We start from the raw sequence: 14,751 nt of genomic DNA, 5'->3' as shown, positions 1-14,751 counted from the left end.
GGCTGGGAATAAAAATAATTCACCTGACTCATTCCCCCGACTTCGCAATAACCTGTTCACCTGTTGCACAAAGCAGTAAAGTTGCTCAGAGGCAACTTCCTCTCCCATTCCCCTGCCAACCCAACGTTTCTTCAGCAAGCTGAGCCAAAACTTTAGGAAAGTTTCAACTTCACTGAGAGCCACCGGAATCTGTTTTGCAAGAATTTTTTTTTTTCAATCTAACAGACATAAAAGATCATTGTATGCAGACACATGCCCACTTCATTTCTGACGCAGGCCCGGCTAGCCAAAGAGGAAATAAAGTCAAGCCGGCGAGGTTTTATTTACCTGTCCCTCTGCAAAAAACAGTTCTAAAATTAGAACTGTAACTGCTCAGTCATAGTCCAAACTTTGCACAGATTATCTCCAACAATGTAGCAGCTGCAAGGCTTCATTAGATACGGGCTGGGAGAGTTACCAAAATAACCAACTCCACAACCCTTCCTTACTCTAATTTGTGGACCAGAGTCTTTCAATCCACATGGGCAGTTAGATATCTAGACTAGGGCTAAGGGCACTTTCGGACAAGTAGGTCAAAGGTGAGTAATGGTCATCCTCTCTCGGCCCAGAATCTCAATACTCAATTCACACGGCGGGTACGTTTGGTGAGGGTAGGGTCAGCGGTAAGTGTGCACGTGGATTCGGACTTTGCTGCTAAAATGGTGAGCAGTGTGGGCGAACGTGGGGTTGGCACCACAGAAACGCCAGCAACGTCGGATGGAGAGTCACTGCCATCAGTTCGGCCAACCAGGACACTCACTCCAGGAAAGCAAATCTAGCGAATTACAAGCATCTTGAAGACATTCGGAAAGGATCCCATTGTCAAAGGAGGGGGAGGGTGAAGAGCTTTGGAGGGGGGGTGGGGAGGGGAGGGAGCATATGGCCGGAGGTGGGCGCAGGGCCGGGGCAACCAGTTTTAAACAGTGTGTGCCTTCACAGAAAGAAAGGCTCGCATTTACATAGCACCTCTCAAGCACTCTCAAAGTATTTTAAAGTCAATGAAGTATTTTTGAAATAAGTCACTGTTGTAATGTCAGGAACACCACAGCCCATTTCTGCACAGCATCCACCCACAAACAGCAACGTGATAATGACCAGGCAATTTGTTTTTGTGACGTTGACTGAGGGATAAATATTGGTCAGGACACTGGGGAGGACTCCCCTGCTCTTAGACCATAAGACCATAAGACATAGGAACAGAAATTAGGCCATTCGGTCCATCGAGTCTGCTCCGCCATTCAATCATGGCTGATAAGTTTCTCAACCCCATTCTCCCCGTAACCTTTGATCCTCTTACCAATCAAGAACCTATCTATCTCGGTCTTAAATACACTCAATGACCTGGCCTCCACAGCCTTCTGTGGCAATGAATTCCATAGATTCACCACTCTCTGGCTAAAGAAGTTTCTCCTCATCTCGGTTCTAAAAGGTCTTCCCTTTACTCTGAGGCTGTGCCCTCGGGTCCTAGTGTCTCCTACTAATGGAAACATCTTCCCCACGTCCACTCTATCCAGGCCTTTCTTCAGCTTAAAAATCTTCTTCTTCTTAGAACGGTGCCATGGGATCTTTCACATCCACCCGAGTCGGCAAATGGGGCCTTGATTTTGCTTCTAATCAGAAAGACGGCACTTCTGACGGTGAGCCCTCACTTAGTATTGCACTGAAGCGTCAGACTTGATTTTTGTGCCCTAGTCCTGGTGTGGAGCTTGAACCCAGAAGCTTATGATTCTGAGGTGAGCGTTTAATGGTTCACAATATGGTTCTTGTGAATCACAGCATTTGACCACTGTGCCCTTTGCTGGATCTTTGAAACAGCTATCCAATTCGCCCCCAACCCTGCTGTTCACTCTAGCCCTAGAATGTTTCCCTTCAAGTATTTATCCAATTTCCCTACAGAGATTTTTGTAAAACTGCCTGCACCATCCTTTCAGGCTGTGCATTCCAGATAATGATATCATGGTTAACTACACTGCTGCCTGCAGAAAACAGTTCCTCCTTATTTACTCTATCTAAAGCCTTAATGATTTTTAACACTGCTATTAAATCTCCACTTAAAACGTCCTCTGCTCCAACGAGAACATTCCCAGCTTCTCCAGTCTCTCCAAAGTCCCTCATCCCTGGTACCATTCTAATAAATCTCTCCAACAGAGACGTCCTTCTGAAAGTGTGGTGCCCGGAATTGGACACAATACTGCAACCGACGTCTGACCTGTGTTTTATCAAGTTCTAGCACAGCTTTCTTGCTTCTGTGTCCGTGCCTCCATCGAGCCAGGAGTCCGTGTGCCTTTCAAACAGTCTGTGCAACTTTTTAAAAATTCATTCATGGGATGTGGGCGTTATTGCCCAATGCCTAACTGCCCTTGAGAAGGTGGTGATAAGCCACCAACATGAACTGCTGCAGGCCAGTGTGTTTAAGGTACTCCCACAGAGCCTCGAAGTAGGGAGTTCCAGGCTTTGGACCCAGCGACAGCGAAGGAACAGTAGGATGGTGTACGGCAAGGCAGAGCTGGGTGGGCACAGAGTTCCTGCGTGATAAACATTTACAGCCTGATCTCATCCAATCACTTACAATGGACGGACATGAGCATAACCAGAAGCCTGGGGCAGGCAAGATACCTACTGCATATTTCAGGATACACTGCATGACACACAGAGAAAACAACCAGTGTCATCATTTAGCACAGTAGGGCCAGTAGTAAAACACTAGATGCCTTCAATATACAAAAGGAAAACCCCGGAATGGTTTTTAACGAATCATAGAATCTTATAGCACAGAAAGGGGCCACTCAGCCCATGCTCCCTCCTTTTGAAGAACTACCCAACTACCTTCACTCCCCTCCTTTATCTTGACTGCCCAAAATATCTCCCCTTCAAATCAATCATGTACTTCTTGCTCTGCCACCTAAAATGATCCCCAGACAGAGGCATGCAGATCCCTCTGCTCCTATCCATTATTAAAACGGTGCCATTCAGTTCAGACAGTGACGGTCTTATTCCCCAAATGGCTCTCGCCCCTGGAATCCACCACAACTTACACATCAGATCAAACCGAACACTCGTTTTACTTGTCGCAGGCAGTGCGGGGATTGGGAATCCCGTTCAGTTCCACAATACTTGGCAATCCTGGCCGGAACGTCTCAATTATCCCCAATGTCATTCCTGCGAGCAGGGATGAACCTGAAGTCACATTTCACGATAAGACTTTGCACAAAGTCGCAAAGGTCAAACTAAAGGGTCGGACAGCATCTTCATCGGTAAAAACAGAGTTTCAGTACAGGAAACACTTCCAGATTCATAGTTTTGAAAAGTATGCTGAGCAGAAGGAGCATTTAGCGTCAGGTTAATAATCAGCTTACTGGCCAGTGCAAATAGTGTCTATTTATTAACTATCAAAAAACCACTCAATGGGGTGGGAGGAAGTTGCCACAGTGCAGGATGTACAATAAACTCCCCTCCCCCAACTTTAACACCCCCCGCCCCCCCACCCAGGGGACCCACTGTAAACCTCACCACCCAATCCATGGGATCCACTGTAACCCCCCTCCAACCCAGGGGATCCACTGTATACCCCACCACCCAATCCATGGGACCCACTGTAACCCCCCTCCAACCCAGGGGATCCACTGTAAACCCCACCACCCAATCCATGGGACCCACTGTAACCCCCCTCCAACCCAGGGGACCCACTGTAACCCCCCTCCAACCCAGGGGATCCACTGTAAACCCCACCAACCAACTCAGGGGACCCACTGTAAACCCCACCACCCGATCCATGGGACCCACTGTAATCGCCCCCCACACACACAAGCCAGGGGATCCACTGTAACCCCCCTCCAACCAACTCAGGGGATCCACTGTAAACCCCACCAACCAACTCAGGGGACCCACTGTAAACCACACCAACCAACTCCGGGGATCCACTGTAACCCCCACCAACCAACTCAGGGGTTCCACTGTAAACCCCACCAACCAACTCAGGGGATCCACTGTAACCCCCACCAACCAACTCAGGGGATCCACTGTAACCCCCACCAACCAACTCCGGGGATCCACTGTAACCTCCACCAATCAACTCAGGGGTTCCACTGTAAACCCCACCAACCAACTCAGGGGTTCCACTGTAAACCCCACCAACCAACTCAGGGGATCCACTGTAAACCCCACCAACCAACTCAGGGGATCCACTGTAAACCCCACTAACCAACTCAGGGGATCCACTGTAAACCCCCTTCAACCCAGGGGATCTACTGTAAACACCACCACCCAACCCAGGGGATCCACTGTAAACCCCCTACAGTCCAGAAGATCCACTGTAAACCCCACCACCCAACCCAGGAGATCCACTGTAAACCCCAACAACAAACTCAGGGGATCCACTGTAAACCCCAACAACCAACCCATGGGATCCACTGCAAACCCCAACAACAAACACAGGGGATCCACTGTAAACCCCAGCAACCAACCCATGGGATCCACTGTAAACCCCAACAACCAACACATGGGATCCACTGTAAACCCCAACAACAAACTCAGGGGATCCACTGTAAACCCCAGCAACCAACCCATGGGATCCACTGTAAACCCCAACAACCAATCCAGGAGATCCACTGTAAACCCCAACAACAAACTCGGGGGATGCACTGTAAACCCCAACAAACAACTCAGGGGATCCACTGTAAACTCCACCAACCAACTCAGGGGATCCACTGTAAACTCCACCAACCAACCCAGGGGATCTACTGTAAACCCCACCACCCAACACAGGAGATCCACTATAAACCCCAGCACCCAACCCAGGGGATCCACTATAAACCACACCACCCAACCCAGGGGATCCACAGTAAACCCCCTACAGCCCAGGAGATCCACTGTAAACCCCACCACCCAACCCAGGAGATCCACTGTAAATCCCAACAACCAACACATGGGATCCACTGTAAACCCCAACAACAAACTCAGGGGATCCACTGTAAACCCCAGCAACCAACCCATGGGATACACTGTAAACCCCAACAACCAACCCAGGAGATCTACTGTAAACCCCAACAAACTCAGGGGATCCACTGTAAACCCCAACAACCAACACAAGGGATCAACTGTAAAGCCAGAGGATCCATTGTAAACCCAAGAGATCCACTGTAAACCAAGGGGGTCCATTGCAAACTCAAGGGACCCATTGTAAACTCAGGGGATCCACTGCAAACCCTGGGGATCCACTGTAAACCCAAGGGATCCACTGTAAACCCAAGGGATCCACTGTAAACCCCAAAAACAACCTCAGACGACAGTGTCTCCGCCCCTCTCTATCCTCATTCGCCCATGTTCCCCGGTTTTATGCTCCGATTGGTTGGCCCACTCCTCCCGGCTCAACCCTGATTGGCCGGCGCACCCGGCAGTGCTCCTTGATTGGTCACCTCAGCTGCCAATCTGGGCTCGGGCCGCTTCCTCCCTCAGGGCGGGGCCGCTCCGGCCTGAGCCGCCGACCCCCGGGGACCCGCCGGCCTCTGTCTCTCTCCCTCTCACTGCCCCACTCTGCCCTCCTCGCCTACCTGTATCGCCTCTCCAGCCATCCCGGCCCGGGCAGCGCTCCTTCCTCTCCGGCCGCAGTCCCCGGGTCAGCAACACCTCTGGCCCCGCAACCTTTCCGCTCCTCCGCCGGGAGCACTGCGCATACTCGGCCGGTCCCGGCCACGCCCACTTCTCTATCCTACGTCACTAGCCACGCCCCTGCGCTCTTGGTCACGTGACTGCCGCGGGCCCTCTCCCGCCCCCTGGCGGAGGATGCAGGCGCTGCAGCCTCATTTATCCTCACTTCGACCTTCCAGAGACAGCACCATTCCCATTCCCAATCCCAAATCAACCCAACCCCAGAGACAGCATCATTCCCATTCCCAATCCCAAATCAACCTAGCCCCAGACACAGCAGCATTCCCATTCCCAATCCCAAATCAACCCAGCCCCAGAGAGAGAGCCAGAGACAGCAGCATTCTCATTCCCAATCCCAAATCAACCCAGCCCCAGAGACAGTAGCATTCCCATTCCCAATTCCAAATCAACCCAGCCCCAGAGACAGCACCATTCCCATTCCCAAATCAACCCAGCCCCTGAGAGAGGGAGCCAGAGACAGCACCATTCCCATTCCCAATCCCTGATCATCCCAACTCCAGGGAGAGGGAGCCAGAGACAGCAGCATTCCCACTCAACCGCAATCCTAATTCCAGACCAACCCAGTTCCAAGGGCACCAACCCAGAGACAGAAGCGTTCCCAATCAACCCAATCCCATTCCCAATCCTACCCAGCACCAGGGGCACAGAGCCAGATACAGCTAGCATTCCCAATCACCCCGACTCAATTCCAGTCCCAGTCCCAGACCCAGTCCCAGACCAACCTAGCCTCAGGAAGAAGAAGCAATGAAGAACATCTTTGCTAACCAACCCAACCCAATCCCACCCCCAGACCAACTCAGCTCCAGGAAGAGGGAGCCACAAACAGCAGCACTCCCAATCAGCCCAACCTAATCCCAGACTCAACCTGGCACGCCGACCCAGCTCCAGGGACCAGAAGCCAGGAAGAACCCTGTTGGAACAAGATTACAAGCAGATTTAACCTGACCACAGGGAGATGATGCCGGAGTCACACAATGTACAGGATGATGATGTGTTATGACTATAAACCAAATTTACCGAACAATCCCCAAATGAAAAAAATTAAGAACAAGATTTTTTTTTTTTTTGCAAATTTTACTTTAACAAAAATCAGCATCAATGTAAATGAACTGGCAAATCCCAGTCAGTGTGAACTGTAAATTCCACATGGAATAGCAGATACAATGGAGACTATTTTACTGAGTTTATAATCCACTGTCGGATTCCCATTCCAGCTACACTGGTCTTCAAAGCCAAATTCCAGTCCCTTTTGTATTGGACAGAATGTGTGTACTATTATTGCCCATGATAAGAACGTTTTGCATGGAGGTGGCGTGTGTGTTTTCTTACCCTAATTAAAATAAATTCAGCAGCAGGCTTTTGTGAGTTTAAAACTAAAGAAGGCTAATCATTCTCACACATTTACTCAGAATTTAAACGCGCTGTCTCACACACTCATCCCTCACACACAGAGATTAGGTAGAGGTAAAGGTAATGTACTTCTACAGCTTAAACTATCTCAGTCTCTGATCTACAGTCTCCGGTCTCCCACGTGGCAGGCCTATAGTTTCTTGGATGGTTTTGATGCTTTGATGGTGGAACAAGGGTCTTGTAAAGCAAAGGATTCTCAGCAGATTGTGAGGTCTCCTGTAGTCGAATTTACATACAAACTAGAAGCAGGAGTAGGCCACTTGGCCCTTCAAGCCTCCTCCACCATTCAATAAGATTATGGCTGGCCTGATTGTAAACTCATATCAACCCCCGAAATCCTTTCACCCCCTTGTTAATCAAGGATTTATATAGCTCTGCCTTAAAAATATTCAAAGGCCTGATCCCGCTGCCTTTTGAGGAAGAAAGTTCCAATGAGTTAGGACCCTGAGTGGAAAACCTCTCCTAATCCCTGTCTTAAATGAGTGACCTCTTATTTTTAAACCGTGACCCCCCTAGTTGTAGATTCTCTCACAAGAGGAAATATCCTCCCCACCTCTACTCTGTCAAGACCTCTCTGCATCTTAAAGGTTTTGATCAAGTCACCTCTTACTCTTCTAAATTTCAGTGGATACAAGTCTAACCTGTCCAGCCTTTCCTCATAAGACAACCAGCCCATTCCTGGTATTAGTCTAGTAAACTTTCTCTGAACTGCTTCTAACTTATTTACATCTTTCCTTAAATAAGGAGAGCAGTACTCTACACAATACTCCAGATGTGGTCTCGCCGGATCCCTGTACAACTGAAGCATAATCCCCCTGCTTTTATAATCAATTCCTCTCACAATAAACAATAACATTCTATTAGCTTTCCTAATTCCCTGCTGTACCTGCATACTAACCTGTGATTCATGCACCAGGGCACGCAGATCCCTCTGCATCTCAGAGCTCTGCAATCTCTTACCATTTAGATAATAAGCTTCTCTTTTGTTCTTCCTGCCAAAATGGACAATTTCACATTTGCCCACATTATACTCCATTTGCCAGGTATTTTCCCACTCACTTAACCTATGTCACTTTGTAGCCCCCTTAAGTCTTCCTCACAACTTACTTTTCAACCCATCTTTGTGTCATCAGCAAATTTAGCAAACATACCATCTGTCCCTTCAGCCAAGTCATTGATATAAATTGTAAAATGTTGAGGCCCCAGCACTGACCCCTATGGCACACAACTCATTCCATCCTGTCAAACTGAAAAAAGAGCCTTTTATGGCTATCCTCTGCTTCCTATTCACTAGCCAATCTTGTATCCATGCCAATATATTATCCCCTACACCAGGAGCTTTTATTTTCTGCAATGACCTTTGATGTCTCACCTTAACAAATTCCTTCTGGAAATCCAAGTATACCACATCCACCGGTTCTCCTTTATCCACAGTACATATGACTCCTTCAAAGAATTCCAATAAATTGGTTAAACATGATTTCCCTTTCACAAAACCATGTTGACTCTGCCTGATAAACTTTCCTAAGTGCCCTGCTATAACATCTTTAACAATAGCTTCTAACATTTCCCCTGTGACAGTTGTTAGGCTAACTGGCCTGTAGTTTCCTGCTTTCTGTGTCTCTCCCTTTTTGAATAAAGGAGTTACATTTGCTATTTTCCAATCTCATGGAACCTTTCCCGAATGTAGGGAATTTTGGAAAATTAAAACCAACGCATCAAGTATCTCACTAGCCACTTCTTATAAAACCCCAGGATGGACTCCATCAGGACCCGGGGATCTGTCAGTCTGCAGCTCCAACAATTTGCTCAATAACACTTCTCTGGTGACTGTAATTTTCCTGAGCTCCTCCCTCCCTTCCATTTCCTGATTTAGACCTATTTCTGGGATGTTACTTGTATCTTTGATGGTGAAGACCGATGCAAAATACCTCTTCAAATCATCTGCCATCTCTCTATTTCCCATTATTAATTCCCCAGACTCACTTTCTATAGGCCCAATGCTCACTTTGTTAATTACTTTCTTATCTAAATATCGATAGAACCTCTTACTATTCATCTTTATATCTCCAGCTACACTAATTTTTCCCTCCTTATTAATCTTGTTGTCATTATTTGCTGATCTTTATATTCTGTCCAATCTTCTGACCTGCCACCCACCTTTGCACAATTAAATGCCTTTTCTGTAAGTTTGATCCTGCCTTTAACTTTTTTAGTTAACCACAGATGGTTGACTCTCCTCTTGGAAGTTTTCTTTCTCATTTCTGGGTGCTTAGTTCTCAGGTAAACTCGAACAGGTTTGGGGGGCCCTTCTCTCTGTTGGGATCTCCTACTTTCAAGGTATTGCTGTTTATTGCCCTGACTGGTGGCTTGCAGCTAATACGTGGTTCCGGCTTTCTATCACTGAACTGTTGGTTCAATGGCTTTCCGGCAGAATTGCCTGAAAATAGCTTTTGATGTTTAAAATCATACAAAAAAGCAAGGCTGTCTCACCATGTGACTTTTCACAAGTTTAAAATCCTTTCCAAATAAAGGGGGTGGTGTTCATGTTGATTCCACAACCTATGGCGGGTTAACACCTCTGAGGGTTTGAGACAGACAATATCTTTGTTCTTGAATATTCCATTCAATCTGACAATAGCGTGTTTGATTGGTTTCAGGAAAGGGTATTGAATCACATCAGTCTTGAAGGTTCTTGTGTGTTCGTCCATCCTTAAACAAATAGATGTGTGAATTCCCCAGATGGCTGTGAATGTCCATATTGAATTAGGTATTCGCTTGATACCTGGTACTGTCTGTAGCTCAAATGCAAAAGGTCACATGATTTACAACAGCCATTTTAATAGCCCATGTCCAGTTTTTAAAAGTATTGACTGAAAGTTCACAATATACTGGGGCATGACAATTTCCTTCCAGGAGTTCGCCAATTCTCCACAAGCAGCAGCTTCCTTGTAAACAGTTTCATGCATGCAATTTTCCATGTAATTGGCACATCCTTCCAGAACCTTCTCAATTCCTCTCTAACTCTTCCACTTTTTCTGCATCTGTGTACTGATCACCTTCTGCCTTCGGCTCTCGCTACTTGCAGCTCTTCTTTGTGTCTGGCCACACAGCAGCCTTCCTGTGAGTACTGTTTGCAAGTCAAGGGTCACTGGAGCACATGGACCTGTATTTCTTACAATTCAAAAAAATTACAACTGATCCCTTTACAATTGATATGAACTCTTAAAATTCCTTTTCAAATATTTTTAATTCAACAGATTCCCCAAACATTTTAAAGTAATTCGAAATTTTCCTTACTGTTACTGCTTCCGGGTCAAAGCTCATCACACTTCGCCCTCCTCCCCTTGGACAAATGAAAGCTTTATTGTAGAAAGGTTTTCTTTGCAACAGCGTTCAAACTACAGCAAGATCCTAACATTACGAACAATTTAAGAAATAGCAAATTACATATTACACAGATAACAACAATGATACATGATATTTACAAAACTCCCCTGCTCTTTGTTATACAGTTTCAAATCGTACATTCGAACATGACCAGATATGTGTCTGGTCAAATATGTGATTTGGACAGGTTAGGAGAATGGGCAAAGAAGTGGCAGATGGAATACAATGTGGGGAAGTGTGAGGTTATGCACTTTGGTAGGAAGAATAGAGGCATAGACTATTTTCTAAATGGAGAGAGAATTCAGAAATCTGGAGTGCAATGGGACTTGGGAGTCCTAGTCCAGGATTCTCTTAAGGTTAACTTGTAGGTTGAGTTGGTAGTTAGGAAGGCAAATGCAACGTTGGCATTTATTTCGAGAGGACTAGAATATAAAAGCAGGGATGTGCTGCTGAGGCTTTATAAGGCTCTGGTCAGACCACATTTAGAATATCATGAGCAATTTTGGGCCCCGTATCTCAGGAAGGATGTGCTGGCCCTGGAGAGGGTCCAGAGGAGGTTCACGAGAACGATTCCAGGAATGAAAGGCTTAACATATGAGGAACGTTTGAGGACTCTGGGCCTATACTCGATGGAGTTTAGAAGGATGAGGGGAGATCTGATTGAAACTTACAGAATACTGAAAGGCCTGGATAGAGTGGACGTGGGGAAGATGTTTCCATTAGTAGGAGAGACTAGGACCCGAGGGCACAGCCTCAGAGTAAAGGGAAGACCTTTTAGAACAGAGATGAGGAGAAACTTCTTTAGCCGGAGAGTGGTGAATCTATGGAATTCATTGCCACAGAAGGCTGTGGAGGCCAGGTCATTGAGTGTATTTAAGACCGAGATAGATAGGTTCTTGATTGGTAAGGGGATCAAAGGTTACGGGGAGAAGGCGGGAGAATGGGGTTGAGAAACTTATCAGCCATGATTGAATGGTGGAGCAGACTCAATGGGCCGATTGGCCTAATTTCTGCTCCTATGTCTTATGGTCTTATGGTGTCCTGAACTACCAGTCTGTTATTGGGTCCCCATGTAATAGAGGTCACACAGACTCCTGGGTGTTGCAGGAGTTAGACAGATATTGTCTCCTATGCCAATCCTGAGTAATAAACATCACAGGAAACTGAAAGCCATTGCCAGCACTTTCTTGCTGCCATTTACGTGTTCTTGCCCTCGTATACTTGTGAACACAAGGAAAATGTGATGGCTACAGTATCAATGGTGTGACAACATAAAGTATCACTGGGGGCGATGCCATGTAGTGACTTGTCATCCTTCTTAAACACCCCCAAACAAATGGGATTTGTTGAAGCTGCGCAAGGAAAGTAGCTTTTGATCTTTACCCATGATCTTCCAACATCCCCAGGCTGTTCTGGGGCCAGGCGGGTCCCTTGGCAACCACATATGCTGTAGTGAGGCAGTGCTGCAGTGTCGTAGGTGTCGTCTGTCAGGTGATACATTAAACCAAGGCTCTGTCTGCCCTTCCCGGTGGATTTACACCAGGCCTGTCCAAGCCATGGCCCGTCGGCCATAATGCGGCCAGTGGAGTCCCTGCACGCGGCCCCTGGAGAGCTTGTTGAAAATGCCAGGAGGACAGAGATTTCAGCAGGGGACTGCTCCTCCAATCACAGCCTGTTTCACTTCCGCATTTGCTGCGGATAGGCTCACTACTGAACCTATCAGCAGCAAATATGGAAGAGAAGCAGGCTGTGATTGGAGAAACAGCGAACACTGGAGCAGGTAGGGCCTCCGGTCACCGCGCTTTCTCCCCAGCCGACAGTGCTTTGGCACAGGCCCGGATGTATCCCCCTACCCCTCCCCGCGTTCCCCTCACTGGGTACCTGCGTTCAGGAGCCTATAGGCCTCGGGCCTCGCTGCAGGCCTCTCTTCTGCTCTCATCCCACCTTGTCTGCCCCCACAGCCGATTTGATGAGTGAGGGTGAGTAGGTAAGTGAAGATGGGTGGGTCAGAGGGTGTGTGTAGGAAGGGTGGGCAGGTCAGTGAGGATGGTTCAGTGAAGGTAGGTGTGTTAGTTGTCTGTGAGAGGGTGAGCATGTGTGAGAGAGAGAGAGTGAGAGAGAGAGAGAGAGAGAGGGTGAGCGTGAGAGAGAGACAGGGAGAGAGGATGGGCATGTGATTGAGGGAGAAGGTAAGCGTGTGTGAGAGAGGGTGCGTGTGTGTGTGAGAGAGAGGGTGAGTGTGTGTGTGAGAGAGGGTGAGAGAGAGTGAGCGTGTGCAAGAGAGAGAGAGGGTGAGCATGTGTGAGAGAGAGAGAGTGAGAGAGAGAGAGAGAGAGGGTGAGCGTGTGAGGAGGAGAGAGAGAGGGTGAGCATGTGTGAGAGAGAGAGAGTGAGGGAGAGAGAGAGAGGGTGAGAGAGAGTGTGAATGTGAGAGTGAGAGAGGGTGAGTGTTTGAGAGAGAGAGAGGGTGAGCGTGAGAGAGAGAGAGGGAGAGAGGATGAGCATGTGATTGAGGGAGAAGGTAAGCGTGTGAGAGAGAGGGTGCGTGTGTGAGAGAGAGCGACAGTGAGTGTGTCAGAGAGAGAGAGCATGTGAGAAAGAGAGAGAGGTTGAGCAAGTGAGAAAGAGAGAGAGGTTAAGTACGCGTGTGTGTTTGTGTGTGCGTGAGAGAGGCAGAGAGGGTGAGTGTGTGTGAGTGAGAGAAGGGGTGATGTCTGTATGTGTGTGTGAGAGAGAGGATGAGCGTCTGTGAGAGAGAGAGGCTGAGTATGTGTGTAAGAGAGAGGGTCAGTGTGTGTGTGAGAGAGGGTGAGTGTGTGTGAGAGAGAGGGTGAGTGTGTGTGTGAGAGAGAGGGTGAGTGTGTGTGTGTGAGAGAGAGGGTGAGTGTGTGTGTGAGAGAGAGGGTGAGTGTGTGTGTGAGAGAGGGTGAGTGTGTGTGAGAGAGAGGGTGAGTGTGTGTGAGAGAGAGGGTGAGTGTGTGTGAGAGAGAAAGGGTGAGTGTGTGTGAGAGAGAGGGTGAGTGTGTGTGAGAGAGAGGGTGAGTGTGTGTGTGAGAGAGAGGGTGAGTGTGTGTATGTGAGAGAGGGTGAGTGTGTGTGTGAGAGAGAGGGTGAGTGTGTGTGTGAGAGAGAGGGTGAGTGTGTGTGAGTGAGGGAGAGAGAGAGAGGGTGAGTGTGTGTGAGAGAGAGGGTGAGTGTGTGTGTGAGAGAGAGAGTGAGTGTGTGTGTGAGAGAGAGAGTGAGTGTGTGTGTGAGAGAGAGGGTGAGTGTGTGTGTGAGAGAGAGGGTAAGTGTGTGTGTGAGAGAGAGGGTGAGTTTGTGTGAGAGAGAGGGTGAGTGTGTGTGTGAGAGAGAGGGTGAGTGTGTGTGAGAGAGAGAGGGTGAGTGTGTGTGTATGTGAGAGAGGGTGAGTGTGTGTGTGAGAGAGAGAGTGCGTGTGTGTGTGAGAGAGAGGGTGAGTGTGTGTGTGAGAAAGGGTGAGTGTGTGTGTGAGAGAGAGGGTGAGTGTGTGTGTGAGAGAGGGTGAGTGTGTGTGTGAGAGAGAGGGTGAGTGTGTGTGAGAGAGAGAGGGTGAGTGTGTGTGAGTGAGGGAGAGAGAGAGAGGGTGAGTGTGTGTGAGAGAGAGGGTGAGTGTGCGTGTGAGAGAGAGGGTGAGTGTGTGTGAGTGAGGGAGAGAGAGAGAGGGTGAGTGTGTGTGAGAGAGAGGGTGAGTGTGTGTGTGAGAGAGAGAGGATGAGTATGTGTGAGAGAGAGAGTGAGTGTGTGTGAGTGAGGGAGAGAGAGAGGGTGAGTGTGTGTGAGAGAGAGAGAGGGTGAGTGTGTGTGAGTGAGGGAGAGAGAGAGAGGGTGAGTGTGTGTGAGAGAGAGGGTGAGTGTGTGTGTGAGAGAGAGGGTGAGTGTGTGTGAGTGAGGGATAGAGAGAGAGGGTGAGTGTGTGAGAGAGGGAGAGGGTGAGTGTGTGTGAGAGAGAGAGAGGGTGAGTGTGTGTGAGAGAGAGAGTGTGAGTGTATGTGAGTGAGGGAGAGAGAGAGAGGGTGAGTGTATGTGTATGAGAGAGAGGGTGAGTGTGTGTGTGAGAGAGGGTGAGTGTGTGCGTGACAGAGAGTGTGAGTGTGTGTATGAGAGAGAGGGTGAGCGTGTGTGTCTGAGAGAGAGGGTGAGTGTGTGTGAGAGAGAGGGTGAGTGTGTGTGTGAGAGAGAGGGTGAGTGTGTGTATGTGAGAGAGGGTGAGTGTGTGTGAGAGAG

At 48.3% G+C, this 14,751-nt stretch overlaps 1 protein-coding gene across 1 annotated transcript in view; it reads right to left on the bottom strand.

The window, feature by feature from the left end:
* Positions 1-5,719, bottom strand: part of LOC144668787 (serine/threonine-protein kinase N2-like) — a 171,062-nt gene extending 165,343 nt beyond the window's left edge. The window contains exon 1 of the mRNA XM_078531123.1: positions 5,589-5,719. Within this exon, the coding sequence (XP_078387249.1) occupies positions 5,589-5,609 (21 nt within the window). The 5' untranslated portion in view covers positions 5,610-5,719. The remainder of the gene's footprint in view (positions 1-5,588) is intronic.
* Between the last annotated feature and the right edge of the window lie 9,032 nt (positions 5,720-14,751).

This window comes from Cetorhinus maximus, chromosome 28, assembly GCF_964194155.1.
Source record: "Cetorhinus maximus chromosome 28, sCetMax3.hap1.1, whole genome shotgun sequence".
NCBI lineage: Eukaryota > Metazoa > Chordata > Chondrichthyes > Lamniformes > Cetorhinidae > Cetorhinus > Cetorhinus maximus.
This window is presented reverse-complemented; position numbering and strand designations above follow the sequence as displayed.